The 17,709-nt window shown below is 37.3% G+C and overlaps 1 protein-coding gene across 3 annotated transcripts in view; it reads left to right on the forward strand.

Annotated features, from left to right (window-relative positions):
- COL4A5 (collagen type IV alpha 5 chain) overlaps window positions 1-17,709 on the forward strand; it is a 293,639-nt gene that overhangs the window by 100,276 nt on the left and 175,654 nt on the right. For all 3 annotated transcript variants that reach the window (XM_053657521.1, XM_037167116.2, XM_053657520.1), the window contains one exon: window positions 6,205-6,264. In XM_053657521.1, the coding sequence (XP_053513496.1) occupies window positions 6,205-6,264 (60 nt within the window). The remainder of the gene's footprint in view (window positions 1-6,204; window positions 6,265-17,709) is intronic.

Below are 17,709 nucleotides of genomic sequence, written 5' to 3' on the forward strand. Positions count from 1 at the left end.
TCCTTTCACTGTTCATGATTCTTTAACTTCTTTTTCTTAGATAAGTCCCTTTAACATTTCATATAATAAGGGCTTGGTGATGATGAACTCCTTGAGTTTGATCTTATCTGAGAAGCACTTTATCTGCCCTTCCATTCTAAATGAAAGTTTTGCTGGATAGAGCAATCTTGGTTGTAGGTCTTTGGATTTCATGACTTGGAATACCTCTTTCCAGCCCCTTCTTGCCTGTAAGGTCTCTTTTGAGAAATCTGCTGACAGTCTGATGGGGACTCCTTTGTAGGTGACTGTCCCCTTAGCTCTTGCTGCTTCTAGGATTCTCTCCTTCATTTTAATTTTGGCTAATGTAATGATGATGTGCCTTGGTGTGTTCCTTCTTGGTTCCAACTTCTTTGGGACTCTCTGAGCTTCCTGGATTTCTTGGAAGTCTATTTCCTTTGCCAGATTGGGGAAATTCTCCTTTATTATTTGTTCAAATAAGTTTTCCACTGGTGGCTGTTCCTTTCCCCCCTTCTGGTACCCCTATAATTCGGATGTTGGAGCGTTTAAAGATTTCCTGGAGGTTCCTAAGACTCTCCTCATTTTTTTGAATTCTTGCTTCTTCACTCTTTTCTGTTTGGCCATTATTTGCTTTCTTCTGGTCCACTCCATTGATTTGAGTCCCAGTTTCCTTTTCATTGCTATTGGTGTCCTGTGCAATTCCATTCATTTCAATTAGTTTTGCCTTCATATATTTGTCTAATTTGTGGCTATAATCAACCAATTCTGTGAGGATCCTGATGACCAGTGTTTTAAACTGTGCATCTGAGAGTTTTGCTATTTCTTCATCACTTAGATCTATAGGTTCTGGGGCTTTGAGATCTTCTTGCGCCATTTTTGGTCTGTTCGTTGGACTCCCAGGTCGCTGGGTTGTGACGCTGTATGTGGAGGTGGGGTCAGAGCAGGGAAATGGCGGCGCCCTCCACTGCCGCTTGACGTGGGGACTCGCTGGGCCCTGGTCCAACCGCCCACTCCCTCGCCTGTCCACCCGCGCACATATGCACGACCACAGTCAACACGCGGCCCCGCTGCCCGGCTGTCTCCCCCGTGGTCACTCGCCTGGTTGCTTGCTGGGTTAGCTCACTAGGTCCAACCCTGCGCCTGGAATCCGCGCATCTGGATTCCGCGCCTGAGTCTGTCTGACCGAGTCCTTCTGTGCAACCCCGCTTCACCAGCTGCTGGTTTCGCCCCTTACCAGTCAGGCTGAAGAATTTGTTGTTAACGGACTTCTGAAAAGTTCAATTTTCCATGTTCTGGCTGTGTTTTCTGTTGCTAATATTTAGTTGTCTCTAAACTTGGTTGTGTGAGAAGGCACGGTACATCCACCTATGCCTCCATCTTGGGGGAAGTCCTCCCTACTTTAAAGTCTTATATTTGGTATTTTTTTATTGTAGGATCCTAACAATATATTGTTTTTATACTTGTCCTAGTGGAAGAATCCATTATTTTCACATCAGTTTGATATGCCAATTTATCATATTTTTTATTTTTTAAATATATTTTTAAAATATTTTTTATTTTTATTGTTGTTCAAATACAGTTTTCTGCTTTTTCTGCTTACCTCTCCCAGCACTGCAGCCTTCTCCACTTCCCTTCCCTGTTTCCATACCCCTTGTTTTTGTCCATATGTCCTTTATAGTTGTCCCTGCAAACCCTTCACCCTTTTCCCCATTATCCCCTTTTTTTCTCCACTGTTAGCTTGTACCAATTTGAATGTCTGTGGTTATATTTTGTTTGCTCGTTCATTTTGTTGATTAGGTTCCACTTACAGGTGAGATCATATGGTATTTGTCTTTCAAAGCCTGGCTTATTTCACTTACCCTAAGCTTCCCAGTTCCATTCATGCTCTCGCAAATGGTAGGGGCTCCTTGTTTTTTCCCCCCCTTCTTTCTGCTTTGTAGGACTCCATTGTGTATATGTACCATAGTTTTTTGATCCATTCATTTACTGATTGGCACTTTTATCATATTTCAGTTGTGTGTGTGTGTGTCTATTTCTGTTCTTTTTGTTTTGGTTCACTGAGCTGTGAACCTATTCTTTGAGCAATACCATAGTTTTTAATTACTGTTGCATTATGATGTGTTGTACTATGTGATAAAAAAACTTCCTTAGTTTTCATTTTATTATTTTCCAGCAACTAAAATTTAAAAAAAATAGCATCTCTATCTTGCTTCAACTGTCTTTATTGACTCTATAGAGTTAAATCATTTTTCTATATTTTTTGAGAAAGAGTTTTAATTGGCATTGTCTCATACTGTACTTTCTTCATACTGACTTAAGAAACCCTTTTGATTGAGGAACTACAGTCTGTTTTACCTGACTCTTTACCCACAAAATCTTTGTTTGTTTAATTTTATTTATTTATCTTTAGAAGGGAAGGGAAGGAGAGAAGAAGAGAAATATTAATGTATGGTTGCTTCCGGTGCATCCCCTGCTGGGAACTGGCCCCTGCTGGGAACTGGCCTGCAACCCAGGCACGTGCCCTGACGGGGAACTGAACCACGATATTTTGGTTCGCAGGCCCATGCTCAATCCACTGAGCTACACCAGCCAGGGCAAAATCTTTGTTTTTTAATCCTAGTGCCCAGCATGGCCATTTTTCCTCTACATATCTGTCTACCCATCTTTCAAAACTGAAGTCAAGGTATTTACCTTCACTACAGAGCTATGATGAACACACTGAGGCTCAAGGGAACCCTCCTAACTTTGAACACAATTGACTATACAACTCATTTTTACTTGGTAATTTCTACTGTATTATGGACTATAAAAGCTGCAGGCTATTTAAAGAGATCTTACTGTCTATCTGTCCTTTTACCAAAGAGAAAAATGAATCCCAGTGTATGGGAATGACATGTTCGTAATGATTAATGATTTGAGTGATTTAATTCCTGAGGTAAACTTGGGATGTATTTCTTGTATTTTAGAGCTCTTTCTATTACCAATGTTTGTGATATAATATTTCCACTATATTTTTTTTTGTCTGGGCCTAGGTTTTTTTTTTTCTTTAACTATATTGAACGTTCCTTAAAGGCAGGACTCAAGTCTACATAATTTTTTTCTACAACTCATAGTCCTAATGTTGTCCTCTTTGCTTATTTGATACCTAATCAATATTAACAGATATCGGTAAAAATCAATGTGTTCTGTTAACCAGATGTCAAATTGGGGCTCTTTCCTTGTGGGAATTCCTATTATAATTGCATAAAAAGTGGCATCTAGAGGTTGGTGTGTATATGACAATTGCTTTTAATTTTACACAGGTAATGAATTTAAAATTTTTTTCCTTTTACTTTTTTAAATTATATTTTATTGATTATGTTATTATAGTTGTCCCATTTTTTTTCTTCCCATTGTTCCTCTTGCCCTGTGCCTCACTTACATCCAGCATCTCCCTTCACCTTAGTTCATGTCTATGGGTTGCACGTGTAAGTTCTTTGGCTTCTCCATTTCCTATACTATTCTTAACCACCCCCTTTTTATTTTGTACCTATCATTTATGCTTCTTATTCCCTGTACATTTTCCACCATTCTCCCCTCATTCCCCTCTGATAACCCTCCATATGATCTCCATTTCTGTGCTTCTGTTCCTGTTCTAGTTGTTTGCTCAGTTTCTGTTTGTTTTTTAGGTTCACTTGTTGACAATTGTGTTTGCTGTCATTTTACTGTTCATAAGTTTAATTTTCTTCTTTTTCTTCCATAAGTCCCTTTAACATTTCATAAAATAAGGGCTTGGTGGTGATGAACTCGTTAACTTGACCTTATCTGGGAAGCACTTTATCTGCCCTCCCATTCTAAGTTACAGCTTTGCTGGATAGAGTAATCTTGGATGTAGGTCCTTGCCTTTTATGACTTCAAATGCTTCTTTCCAGCCCCTTCCTGCCTGCAAAGTTTCTTTTGAGAAATCAGCTGATAGTTTTATGGGAAGTCCTTTGTTGGTAACTGTCTCCTTTTCTCCAGCTGCTTTTAAGATTGTCTCCGTATCTTTAATCTTGGGTAATGTAATCATCGTGTGCCTTGGTGTGTGCTTCCTTGGGTCCTCCTTCTTTGGGACTCTCTGAGCTTTCTGGACTTCCTGTGTATTGAAATATTTATTTATTCTTCCATATTTACATTCCAGTCACCTTCATAATTTGATGCAACATGTTTTTCGAGAATTTTTTTCCATTGCTCAAAGCAGTTTTTGAACTCTTTGATTTTGATGCTTTTAGTGGTTCCTCCATTTTTTGTTTCACCTCTTCCACATCAGTAAAATGTTTTCCTTTGAGGACTTTCTTGTTTCATTGGGAGCACTAAAAATATATAGTCCTTTGGGGAGAGATTGGGTGAATAGGGAGGATAGGTCACGGGGTCATTCCGTTTTTGGTCAGTAACTGCTGAACACTCAGCAGGGTGTGGACAGGTGTGCTCATAAGTCACACTTGTGACTTATGAAATGACCCATGAAATGGGCATGTGCGTTGGAAAAGTTTTCCAGAAAAATTCACCAAAGCCTATCTCAGCATCCTACAACAACGCCGTATGGTTCACTAATACAGGTGGGTTCCTAGAACACTCAACTAATGGTGGAAGCCTGTACTACAAGGGGCCTGTCCTCCAGAAGATAATTTTGGTTTTTGGGGTCTCCTGTCATATATATCACATAAAAGATTCTCTTACTTGATGAAAAGCTTACTACTTTATTGTATATAAATACTGAGCTATCTACATGTGTTAAACTAATTAACTATTAGTTTTCCTAAGCAGTTAAGCTTGGGACCAGAGTAAAGTATTGTTCTGGGTGGAAGCAGTCATCTACTGTCTTCTTGTCCTATAGGTTCTTATTTTATAGGAGGATACTTTTCTGTCTTTAGGACCTTGGTTCTTAATATGAGTGAATTAAATTGTTAGTAGTGGCTATTATGAACATTTAAGTTGTGGGGACAGCTTTTACAATAAAGCTTGAAGCTGTTAAAGACTGAGCTACTAGAGATGAGACAGTGTTTATACTCCATAATTACTCATGAATGCAGAAAAGAAGCAACTTCAAGTCAGAAGGCATTTTTAACTAAGTGCCAAGGTTATTGCTATTATAGAATGATAGGTAATTTCTTACAGATGTTAGGAGCAAAAAGGAATTTTTAAGAGCTTACACAGTGGCAAATTATATTACAGAAAAGTTTCATGAATTCATTTTTCACTTTAAAATATATATGTTTTGCTTTAAAATTATAAAAAATATAATGGATGATGTGTTGGTAATGATGTGGAGAAAAAGAACCCATGTGCACTGTTGATGGGACTGCAAATTGATGCAGTCAGTGTGGAAAGCATTGTAGAGATCTCTTGATAAACTAAAAATAGATATATTATATGACCTAGCAATTCCACTCCTGAATACTTATCTGAAGCAAATGAAAACACTAATTTTCAAAGATATTTGCACCCCTATGTTCATTGCAGCATTATTTATAATACCCAAGATATGGAAGCAATGAAGGTGTCCATTGATAAGTGATTGGATAAAAAAGATAAGATATATACACACACATACAATGGAATGTTACACAGCAGTAAAAAAGAATGCAATCTTGCCATTTGTGACAATGTGGTTGGATATAGAGGGCATTATTCTAAGTTAAGTCAGGCAGAAAAAGATAAATACCACATGGTTCACTTATGTGAGAAATATAAAAAATAAACAAAAACAGTCTGATGGAAACAGAGACCAAAAGAATGATTGCCAGAAGGAAGGTGGTGAGGGGATGGGCAAAAAAGAGGAAGGGGAAAATGGTTAACAATATTGTGATGAGTTTGCATGGTGACAGATGATTGCTAGAATTAGTAAAGTGTGATCACATTGTGAAGTATAAACATGTCAGTTCTCTCTATGGTACACCTGAAACTACTATAACTAATACAATATTGTATAACAACTATACTTAAATAATAATAAAATTTACAATTATATTTGCTCATCGTGAAAAGTCCTAACAGAAATGTACATAGCAAACAGGTGAAAACTTCCCCAGAGGTAATCACTGTTTGCAATTTGGTATATAGCCTTTCAGATTTTGGGGGGTATATTTTTATAACTTTGGATTGTTGAATTCAGTTGACCTGTAAGTCACAGTCTGATGTTCAGGTTTATATTTAATGATTTTCTTCCTTATTTCTCTTTCTTTATAGGCTTGCTATGGGTGTTCTCCAGGATCAAAGTGTTACTGTAGTGCTGTAAAAGGAGAAAAGGTAAGATCTGAGATGGGACTTTGAACACATAGAAAAAACAGTAAAATAATGGTTTTAATTTTTTTAAAACATGGTTTCTTTTTTTTTAAGCTTCAAAATATTTTACTGAACAAAAATACATGCAAAAATTCTACAGTGCTTCTTTTTTTAAAAATTTTATTCAGTTATTTTTCAAGTACAGTTTTTTTGTCTATTTCTCCCATCCCAGCCCCCTTGCCCCTTGCTCCCCACCTCCCTCCCATTTCCACCCCCCTTAGTTCTCCTCCCTGTGTCCTTCCTATTTGTTCCTTCAAATCCATCCCCCTTTTTCCCCTTAATTTCCCTTCCCTCTCCCCTCTGGTCGCTGTCCCCTTGTTCTCTATTTCAGTGTCTTTGTTTTTGTTTTTGTTTTTCTCTGCATGCTTGTTTATTTTGTTGTTTAGCTTACATGGTTTCTATCTCAACACCTAATAAATATAATGAAGTCTACTATACTTCTTATTTTAGATAGTTGCCAGGATTAGACTATATCTCAGGGATCATAAAATTTTTTTATAAGACCATATAACAAATGTTTAAGGTTTATGACCCAATAAGGTCTCTGTCACATATTTCCTCTTTTATAATACCCCTTTAAATGTATAAAAAACATTTTTACCTCTGGAACTATATAAAATAAACTTCTGGCTGCATTTGACCTGGGAGCTACCGTTTGATAACCTCTGATCAATCCTGTTGAAAGCACTTAATAAACATAAGAAGGGAAAAAGCATTTAACAAGGAACTAAATATTTATCAGGATACTCATCTGTGCTGGATAGTGTGCTAGGCAATTTATGTATTTTACCAGTCTATGTAAATTAATACTTGGTGAATCTCTATTTTTATCTCACTTTTTTCACCACAGCACCTTTGTTGTGTACATATGATAATTAAAAAGTAAAGATTCATGAGGATTGAATATCATAAACCTAGTCACTGTGAGTCAGTTACTCACATTGAAATTGGAAGATTAAAAAGAGATAGTGAATTGTGGCCCTAAGAGAGTTGTAAGTAGAAAGGGGGTTATACTCCAGTCTCCATTCTTTTCAGATTAATAAATATTTTTGAATGTATGCTACTAATTATGTATTTGAAAGTTTGGGACATATCTCAAGAACATATTGTATTTAAGGATATAGAAGATTCACTAGCATATTAAACTGTTTAAAAGTCCTGGAGTAAAGAAACCTGTTTGTTTTGCAAAACTATATTCCCAAGCTACATTTGATCATGTAACCCACTTTTCTCTTTTACAATATTCCCCACTTATCCACCTTTCTACTTTCCATTGTTTGATTTACTCACAGTCCACTGAGGTTCAAAATACTACATGGAAAATTTGTAACTTTTAAACTGTGTGCCATTCTGGGTAGCATGATGAAATATTGCTCTGTTATGCTCCATCCTGTCCAAGACATGAATAATCCCTTTGTCTAGTGTATACATGCTGCATACACTATCTGTCCATTAGTCGCTTAGTAGCCATATCACCAGAAGGTCAGTAGTTGCCTGACACTACTTTACAAGGCCTACATAATTTACCTCACTTCATGTATCACATCATATTATCACAAGAAGGGTGACTATGGTATAGTAAAATATTTCGAATGAGAGAGACACTGTATCTATTTTTTATCCTCACCTGAGGATATTCTTACTGATTTGAGCAAGAAGGTAGGAACAGAGAGGTAGAGAAATATTGATGTGAGAGAGAAGCATCAATCATTTGCCTCTTGCACATGCCCTGATGAGGGACTGAACATGCAAAGTAGGCATGAGCCCTGGCTGGGAATCGTACCTTTTGGTCCACAGGACGATGCTCCACCCAACTGAGCCACACCAGACAGGGCTTATATAACTTTTATTATAGCATATTGTCACAATTGTTCTATTTCATTATTAGTTATTATTGTTAACCTCTTACTCTGCCTAATTTATGATTTAATCTTTACTATAAGTATGTATGTACATGGTTTCAGTGTACATGGTTTCAGTCATTGAGTGAGGGTCTTAGAATATATCTCCCATGCATAAATGAGACTACTATAATAGTAATCAATTAGTGTTGTGCAGAGCACCTATTTGAATAACATAGTTTGAGAGGAATAGTTTTTTTAGTAAGAGTGCTTTCTGTCCTGGTAAATAAAAGACCAAGAGTGATTCATTTCTGATATTGGCACAATGACTTTTATCAGATTAATTCTTCTTAAGATAAGTATACACTCTAGACAAAATATGGTAGCTATTTAATATGTTAGGCATAGGGCAAGGACCAAAAGCATTTAAAAACAGAGAGAGGACTCTATCCTTGACAGAAAAGAAGTACACTGGGCAAGTTTGTGTTTATATAGCTTTTCTCTGAGTGTCTCCTTCAGTCTGCATGGAATAGGATGGCTAGAACTCAGACAAGAAACCACAGTGTTACTGGCCTGAGAAGTCAGAGGGTAGAGGTAAGGGTGACAGAATGGTTGGAAGCTGATATGGATTATGCTTGAAAGGAGGGACCCACAGAGGGGAGAGCCAAAAAATCTGTTTGGAAACTCCACACAAATTCTTTCTAAATTATTATTATTATAGTTGTCCCAGATTTTCTCCCTTTGTCACCCTCCACCCAGCCCCCCCACTCCTTCAGGCAGTCCCTACACTATTGTCCATGTCCATGGGTCATGCATATATATTCTTTAGCTACTTTATTCCCTGTGCTATCCTTTACATCCCCATGTCTATTTTGTAAGTACCAATTTGTACTTCTTAATCTCATCACCTTTTCACCCATCCCTCAGATCCCCTCCCATCTGGTAACCATCAAAATGTTCACTGTATCTTTGATTATGTTTCTGTTTTGTTTGTTTGTTTATTTTGTTTCCTAGATTCAATTGTTGACTGGGAACCGAACTGGTGACCCTTTGGTTTGTAGGCTGATGCTCAATCCATTGAGCCACACCAGCCAGGCCTTATTCTTCTTCTTAAAGAAGACCCTTTAACATTTTATATAATCCTCATTTGGTGATGATGAACTCCTTTAGCTTTTTCTTGTCTGGGAAGCTCTCTGTTTTGATTCTTCAATCCTAAATGATAACTTTGTTGGGTAAAGTAATCTTGATTGTAGGTCCTTGCTTTTCATCACTTTAAATATTTCTTGCCAATTTCTTCTAGCCTGCAAGTTTCTTTTGACAATTCTGCTGAAAGTCTTATGGGAGTTACCTTGTAGGTAACTATCTGCTTTTCTCTTGCTGCTTTTAAGATTCTCTCTCTGTATTTAACCTTGGCATTTTAATTATGATGTGATTTGAAGTGGGCCTTTTTGGGTCCATCTTGCTTGGGACTCTGTGCTTCCTTGACTTATATGTCTATTTCCTTCACCAAGTTAAAGAAATTTTCTTTCTTAATTTTTTCAAATAGATTTCCAGTATATTCTCTTTCTCTTTTCCTTCCAGCACCCCTATGATGTGAATGTTGGTACACTTGATGTTGTTCCAGAGGCTCCTTACACTATTCTAGTTTTTTTGGATTCTTTTTTTCTTCTTGCTGTTCCAGTTGGTTATTTCTTACTTCCTTATGTTTCAAATCACTGATTTGATTCTTGGTTTCATCCACATTACTGTTGATTCCCTATAAAATGTTCTTCATTTCAATTAGTGTATCCTTTGTTTCTGACTGGATCTTTTTTATGCTGTTGAGGTTCTCAATAAGTTGCTTGAGCATTCCTATAATCAGTGTTTTGAACTCTACATTTGATAGATTGCTTTCCTCCAATTCACTTAGTTCTTTTCTGGAGTTTTGTTACTTCATTTGGGCCTGGTTTTTTGTTCCCTCATGTTGGCAGCCTCCCTGTGTATGTTTTTATGTATTAGGTGAAGCTACTACATCTCCCAGGCTTGGCAGAGTGGCCTAGTGTAGCAGGTGTCCTGTAAGGTCCAGTGGCACAGCCTCCCCTATTATCCAACCTGGGTACTTGAGTTGCACCCTGGTATTGGCTGTGTATATTCTCCTCTTGTAGTTAAGCCTTGATTGCTTTTTGCACATCCAAGGTCAGCCACAGCTCTTATTCTATCTGGAGTTGCAGAGCATTAGCTGCAAAGCGATCTACAGATGGCTGCTACTTGTGCTAGCCTTGGAGGTGCCCAGGCAAGGTAAAGCTGTGAACCAAGGCTAGCTTCTGGTAGTCCTGGGTCTGGGGCCACTTAGCAAGAGGTATGGCACTCACTGTTGCTTGTTTGAGAAAATTTAGGAAAATCTGAGCTTGGGCCAAGACATGCCATTTGTATGGATAAGCCACTGGAAACAGCTTTGGTGGACCTGAAAGTTGTATGAGGCAGGGCCTCAGGAATTCCCTGAGGATACAGCATGAGCCAGGTTGATTGAATCTCAGTTATGGCACCTGCCTGCCAGATCTGTGGGCTGTGGGGGGAGTGCTAAGAAAAGGAACAATGGCTTCTGCCAACAGTTCTTTCTGGGACAAAGCTGTCCCCCGATTCTTGGCCTGTTGCTGGACAATTCAGTTCTTCCCCATATGTCTCAGATGCCTTTCAATCTGTTGCCCCCATACTAGAGCTCAGAGGAGTGAGTCTGTGCATGAGCCCTTTAAGAGGAACTGCCTGAGACTGCAGCAGTTTCTGTCTTCCACCAACTCAATCCCCACTGGTATTTGCAGCCAGAAGTTATGAGGACCTATCTTGTAGGCATGGGAAACCTGGGCTGGAGGGCCTAGTGTGGGAGTGGGACCTCTTGTTCCTGCATATCCCTACTGATTTTTATCCACCACATGTGGGTGTGGGACCAGCCAGTTATGCATCTCTGCCCCTCCTACCAGTCTCATCGTGGTTTCTTCTTTAATTCCATAGTTGTAGGACTCCATTCAGCTCATTTTCTGATGGTTTTAAAAAAGAGTTGTTCTGTTGTTTAGTTATAAATATGATGTGGTTTTGTGAGGAGGCAAGTACCACATTTACCTATGCCTCCATCTAGATTAGAAGTCCACACAAATTTGTGTTTGAATCTTGAACTTTTCATGTGAGGGAGGATTAATACAACCCAAAAGTAAGTAACAGCTAGAAGGCTATAATAACTGAACATAAATTAACTGCTGTCCATTGAAAGGTAAACAGTTTTAAGTTTTAGTTCATCTGAGATAACTATTTCCTAAAACAAATTGTCAATGCTTTTCAGAGAAAGATACTACATATGAACTATAATGTCGAGTATATAATTAAACCTTACCGGTCATGAGAAGTAACAACTAAAAGTGACCCATAGTCAGCAAAAGACCATTCAATAAAAACTAACTCTAAATTACACACAGATGTTAGAAATTATAGATGGTATTTTAAAGCCAATGGGATAAGTATATTTGCAATTTAAAGGGAAATCTGAAAATGAGTGAACAGGGAATCACAACAGAGCACTGGAAAGTTAAAAAAAAAAAAAAGAAAATCTGTATTTGAAAAGCAAAACATAAGAAAAAGCAATTCACCAGATGGGCTTTTTAAAAAATATTTTTATTATTATTTAATTACAGTTCTCCCCATTTCCCCCCACCATTACTCTCCTTCTTCCCTACTTACCCCCACCCCCCACATTTAACTTCCCCTGTCATTGTCTTTGTCCATGGGTCCTTTATACATATTCCTTGAGGACCTTTTACTTTCTTTCCCCAGTTAGCTCCCTCACCCCTCTCTGGTCACTGTCGGTTTGTTCTTTATTTCCATGCGTCTGCTTCTTTTTTGCTCACTTGTTTATTTTGTTGATTAGGTCCCACTTATAGGTGAGATCATATACTATTTTTCTTTCACCACCTGGCTTATTTCACTTAGCATAAAGCTCTCCAGTTCCATCCATGCTATCTCAAAGGGTAGGATTTCCTTTCTGCTGCATAGTATTCCATAGAGATAACTGAAGAAATGGGCAGTAAACTTAAAGATAAATTAGAAGAAAGATCCAATCTGATGAACACAGAGAAGGAAAATAATAGAGGCCTTAGTGACCTGTGGGATAGTGTCAAATGATTTAATACAAATGTAAATGAGTTCCCTAAGAACAAGAGGGGGAAATCAGGTGAGTAAAAATAATAATAATAATTAATGGGGCAGTAATAATGGCAAGAATTTTCTGTACTTGATTAGAAATATAAATTTACAGAAAAATATAAATTTAAGAAGTTCAGTACAATCCCAGCAGGATAAAAACATACAAAACTACACCCAGGCAAGTCATATTGAATCAACTAGGAAAAACAATCTGCAATTGAAAGAAAATCTGAAAGAAACTACAAAAAAATACACATGTACAGGGTCACAATGATATGACTAACCATGGACTTCTTATAAGAATCAATAGATAATGAACAACAATGTAAAATCATCACTAGACAGGTGAAAATATCTGCAAAGAGAATCATATGCAGTGCAAATATACACCAAAAATATGAGCAACTTTAGCCCTGGCTGGTGTAGCTCAGTGGATTGAGCATGGGCCTGCAAACCACTTGACCATGGTTCAATTCCCAGTCAGGGCACATGCCTGGGTTGCAGGCAAGTTCCCAGCAGGAGATGCATGAGAGGCAACCATACATTGATATTTCTCTCCCACTCTTTCTCCTTCCCTTCCCCTGTCTTGAAAAATAAATAAATTTTAAAAATATTAAAACTTAATATAAGCCAACCATATAACACATCTCAACAGCTGCAGAGAAAACATTTTTTAAAATTTATTACTTATGTGTGCCAAAATATCTCAGCAAACTAGGAATGTAAGGGGTTTTCTTGACCTGAAGGGGAATCTACCAAACCCCTTCAGCTAAATTTATAATCAATGAAGAAAGATGGCATTTCTTTTCTTAAGATCAGAAACATGGCTCCTCTCACCACATCTATTAAAAAATGCCAGTACAGTAAATAAGATGGCTGGAAAGAAAGAAGTAAAACTGTCATTTTTTTTCAGATGTCATGATTTCTCAATGTAGAAAATTTGATGGGCAATACTAAAATGCTCCTAAAGCTTGTGAGTTCAAAAGACCAGAAAATAAACAATACCAATGAAATAAGTTTAATAAATCAAAATTAGTTACATTTCTAAGTTCTAATAATGAAAAATAGTAAATAGGAATTATAAAATACATTTTATAATAGCATCAAAAATTTGAAATACAAAAAAGTAAGTCAGACCAAAATGCAATTCCTATACACTGAAAACTACAAAAATATTGCTGAGAGAGATAAAGGACCTGCACTAATAGAGATATATATCATGCTCATAGATTAGAAGACTCAATATCATTAATGTACATTTGGATGTATTCTCTCCAAATACATCCACAGATTCAATACAATTTCAAGACTTCCTATAAAACTACTATAAACTTGATAGAAAGGATAGACATATAGATGAATAGAACAGAATAAAGAGTCCGTAAATACACCCAGGTATATAAGTAATTGATATTTTTGATAAAAGTATAAAGGCAATTCAATGAAGAAAAGGTAGTCTTTTCAACAAATAGTACTGGAAAAATTGAATATGAACATGCACAAAAATGGGCTTTGATTCATTCCTTGAACTGTATATAAAAATTAACTCAAAATGGATCATAATCCTAAATTGAATCCTAAACATACAAATCTTTCAGAATACATCATAGGAAAAAATCCTTGTGACCTTGGGTTAGGCAGATATTTATCTTAGATTTGATACCAAAAACATCATCCATAAAAGAAAAGACTAATAGATTGTATTTCTTCAAATTTAAGAACTTGTTCTTTTCTGAAAACATTGTTAAGAGAATGCAAAGAGAAACCACAGTCTAAAAAAATGTGTAAATCTCATATCTGATAAAAGTCTTGTATCCATTTAAAGTACCTCTGTGTCTTTTCATGGCTTAATATTGTTTTATTTTTGGTAGTAAATAATATTCCATTGTCTGGATGTCCCATAGTTTCTTTATACATTCACCTACTGAAGGATGTGGTTCCTTCCAAGTTTTGGTAGTTCTGAGTACTTGTGTGCAGGTATTTGCCCAAACATAAGTTTACACTCATTTGGATAAGTACCAAGGAGTGCTGTTACTGGATCATATGGTAAGAATATGTTTAGTTTTGTAACACACCTCTATCTGTCTTCCAAAGTGACTATACCATTTATCATTCCCACCAACAGTGAATGAGGGTTTCTCCTGTTCTATATCCTTGTCACATTTGGAGTTGTCACTCTTCTGGATTTTGGCCATTCTAATGGGTGTGTAGTGGTATATCATTGTTTTTTTTTAATTTGCATGTTTAAAATTTTTTTTTTAAATCTGATATAGAGAATCAGTGAGCCTGGAGCCAGAATCAGAATGCCTGGAGCATTCCTTCAAATGCTTATTATATCCTTTGGTTAGGTGTCTGTTGAAGTCTCTTACTGTTTTTTAAATCTTGTTGTTTGTTTCCTCATTGTTGAGTTTTACGAGTCCTTTGTATATTTTGGGTAACAGTCCTTTATCAAATGAATCTTTTGCAAATATTTTCTCACAGTTTGTGGCTTGTATTCTCATTCTCTTGAAATTATATTTTGCAAAGCAGAACTTTTTAATGTCATGAAATATAGGTTATCAATTATTTCTTCCATGTATTGTGCATTTGTTTTTCTATCTAAAAAGTCATCACTATATCCAGGGTCATCTAGGTTTTTTCCTGTATTATCTACTAGGAGCTTTATAGTTTTGTGTTTTACATTACATTCTGAGTTAATTTTGCAGAGTTGTAAGGTCTGTGTCTAGATTCATTTTGGCATGAGAAGTCCAATTGTTCCAGCACCATTTCTTGAAAAGATAAAGAAATTTTTGTGAATGATGCTTATGTTCACTATTTGGATTGTTACATATGAAGAGGGACCCCCCCAAAATGAAATTTATTTACAAAAATATATATTATTTTTCTTTTTAAATATATTTTATTGATTATGCTATTACAGTTGTCCTAATTTTTTTCTCCCCTTTAATATCTTCCCCCTGCACTGCCCCTCCTACTGTCATTCCCCCAACTTATTTCATGTACATGGGTCACACATATAAGTTCTTTGGCTTCTCCATTTCCCATATTATGCTTAACCTCCCCTTGTCTATTTTGTACCTACCTTTTATAATTTGTATTCCCTGTACCTTTCCCCACATTCTCTCCCCAACCCCTCTCCACTGATAACCCTCCATGTGATCTCCATTTCTCTGGTTCTGTTCCTGTTCTAATTATTTGCTTAGTTTGTTTTTGTTTTTAGGTTTAGTTGTTGATAGTTGTGAGTTTGTCATCATTTTACTGCTCGTATTTTTTATTTTTTTCTTAGATAAGTTCTTTTAACATTTCATATAATAAGGGCTTGGTGATGATGAACTTTTTAAATTTGACCTTACCTGGCAAGGACTTTATCTGCCCATCCATTCTGAATAATAACTTTGCTGGAAAAAGTAATCTTGCATGTAGGTCCTTGCCTTTCATGACTTTGAATACTTCTTTCCAGACCCTTCTTGGATGCAAGGTTTCTTTTGAGAAATCAGTTGATAGTCTTATGGGAACTCCTTTGTTGGTAACTGTCTCCATTTCTCTTGCTGCTTTTAAGATTCTCTCTTTATCTTTAATCTTGGGTAATGTAGTTATGATGTGCATTGGGGTGTGCTTCTTTGGGTCCAACTTCTTTGGGGTTCTCTGAGCTTCCTGGACTTCCTGGAAGTCTATTTCCTTTGCCAGATTAAGGAAGTTCTCCTTCATTATTTTTTCAAATACATTTTCCATTTCTTGCTCTTCCTCTTCTTCTCCTTCTGGCACCCCTATGATTTGGAGGTTGGAATGTTTAAGGTTGTCCCAGAGGTTCCTAAAGCTCTCCTCATTTTTTTGAATTCTAGTGTCTTTATTTAGTTCTGGTTGAATATTTATTTCTTCCTTCTGGTCCAAATCGTTGATTTGCATCCCAGTTTCCTTCCTGTCACTGTTGGTTCCCTATACATTTTTTTAATTTCACTTTGCATAGCCTTTCCTTTTTCCTCTTTTGCAACAATACTTAACCATTTCTGTGAGCCTCCTGATTTCCATTGTTTTGAACTCTACATCTGGTAGGTTGGTTATCTCTTCATTGGTTAATTCTATTTTTGGAGCTTTGATTTGTTCTTTCATTTGGGCCATAATTTTTGTCTCAGTGCACCTGTTACATTGTAAGGGGCAGAGTCTTAGGTATTCACCCTGGTGGGGCAACCCACCTAGCTGCCTTGTGGTGCTGTATGTCGGGGAAGGGTCAGAGAGAGAACAGTGCAGCTTGCTCGGCTCTCAGCAGGCTTTTCCATCATTTCCCCTGCTATCCGGAAGTAAATTGGGCCCGTCTAGTGCTGATTCCTGGGTGAGTGGGTTTGTGTACTACTACCCAGTGCGTCTCTCCAGTGAACTCTCCAGTGAGACTTGGAGTTTCTCCTACCACCACAACCCCCACAGGTTTTTTTACAGTCAGAGGTTTTAAGGCTTTATTACCCTGCATAGAACCCTGGGTTGTGTGGTCTGTCTCACTTCCCAGTTGTTCCTCCAGGTTTATCTGCAAATGTGGGACTACCCATTCTGCCAGCCACTGCCTTGCCTGCCCTGGTCCTCCTGCCACCACCTTCCTGAGAGTCTTCTCCACCTCGGCTGCCCATCTCCACCCCTCCTACTGGTCTGGATGAATGTTTCTTCTTTAACTCCTTAGTTGTCAGAATTCCATACAGTTTGTTTTTCTGGCACTTCTGGTTATTTTTTGTTTTTAAATTCATTGTTTTTCTTCTTTCAATTGTGGAAGGAAGCAAAGTGTATCTACCTACACCTCCATCTTGGCTGGAAGTCTGTGTATTGTCTATGGCCATACCACCCTGAATATGCCTGATCTCATCTGATCTCAGAAGTCTGTGTATTTATTTTTACATGTTTCAACCTCAGTCACCTTCTGCCCTGGATGGTGTGGCTCAGTGAATTGAACCAAAGGATCGCTGGTTTGATTGCCAGTCAGGGCACATGCCTGGGTTGTGGGCCAGGTCCCCAGTAAGGTGCACATGAGAGGTGACCACACATTGATATTTCTCTCCCCCTTCTCTTCTGTCTAAAAATAAATCAATAAAATCTTTAAAAAATTAAAAAAACAATTTACTGATTTAAAACAAATAAACCTCAGTCTTCTTCAAAGTACTCTCCATTTGATGCAGTACACCTGTTGATATGTTTTTTCCATTGCTCAAAACAGACTTTGAACTCATTGATTTGATGCCATTTAGTGCTTCTGCTGGTCTTTTTTGTTTGTTTCACCTCTTCCATATCAGCAAAATGCTTCCCTTTGAGGACTTTATTTATCCAGAGGGGAAAAAAGGGCACTTGGGGTGAGATTGGGTGAATAGGGATAGTAACGCTGGGGGTCATGCTGTTTTTTTTATAAAAAACTGCTGAA

Source organism: Artibeus jamaicensis, unplaced genomic scaffold (genome assembly GCF_021234435.1).
Source record: "Artibeus jamaicensis isolate MK-2021 breed Jamaican fruit bat unplaced genomic scaffold, CSHL_Jam_final scaffold_461, whole genome shotgun sequence".
NCBI classification, from domain to species: domain Eukaryota; kingdom Metazoa; phylum Chordata; class Mammalia; order Chiroptera; family Phyllostomidae; genus Artibeus; species Artibeus jamaicensis.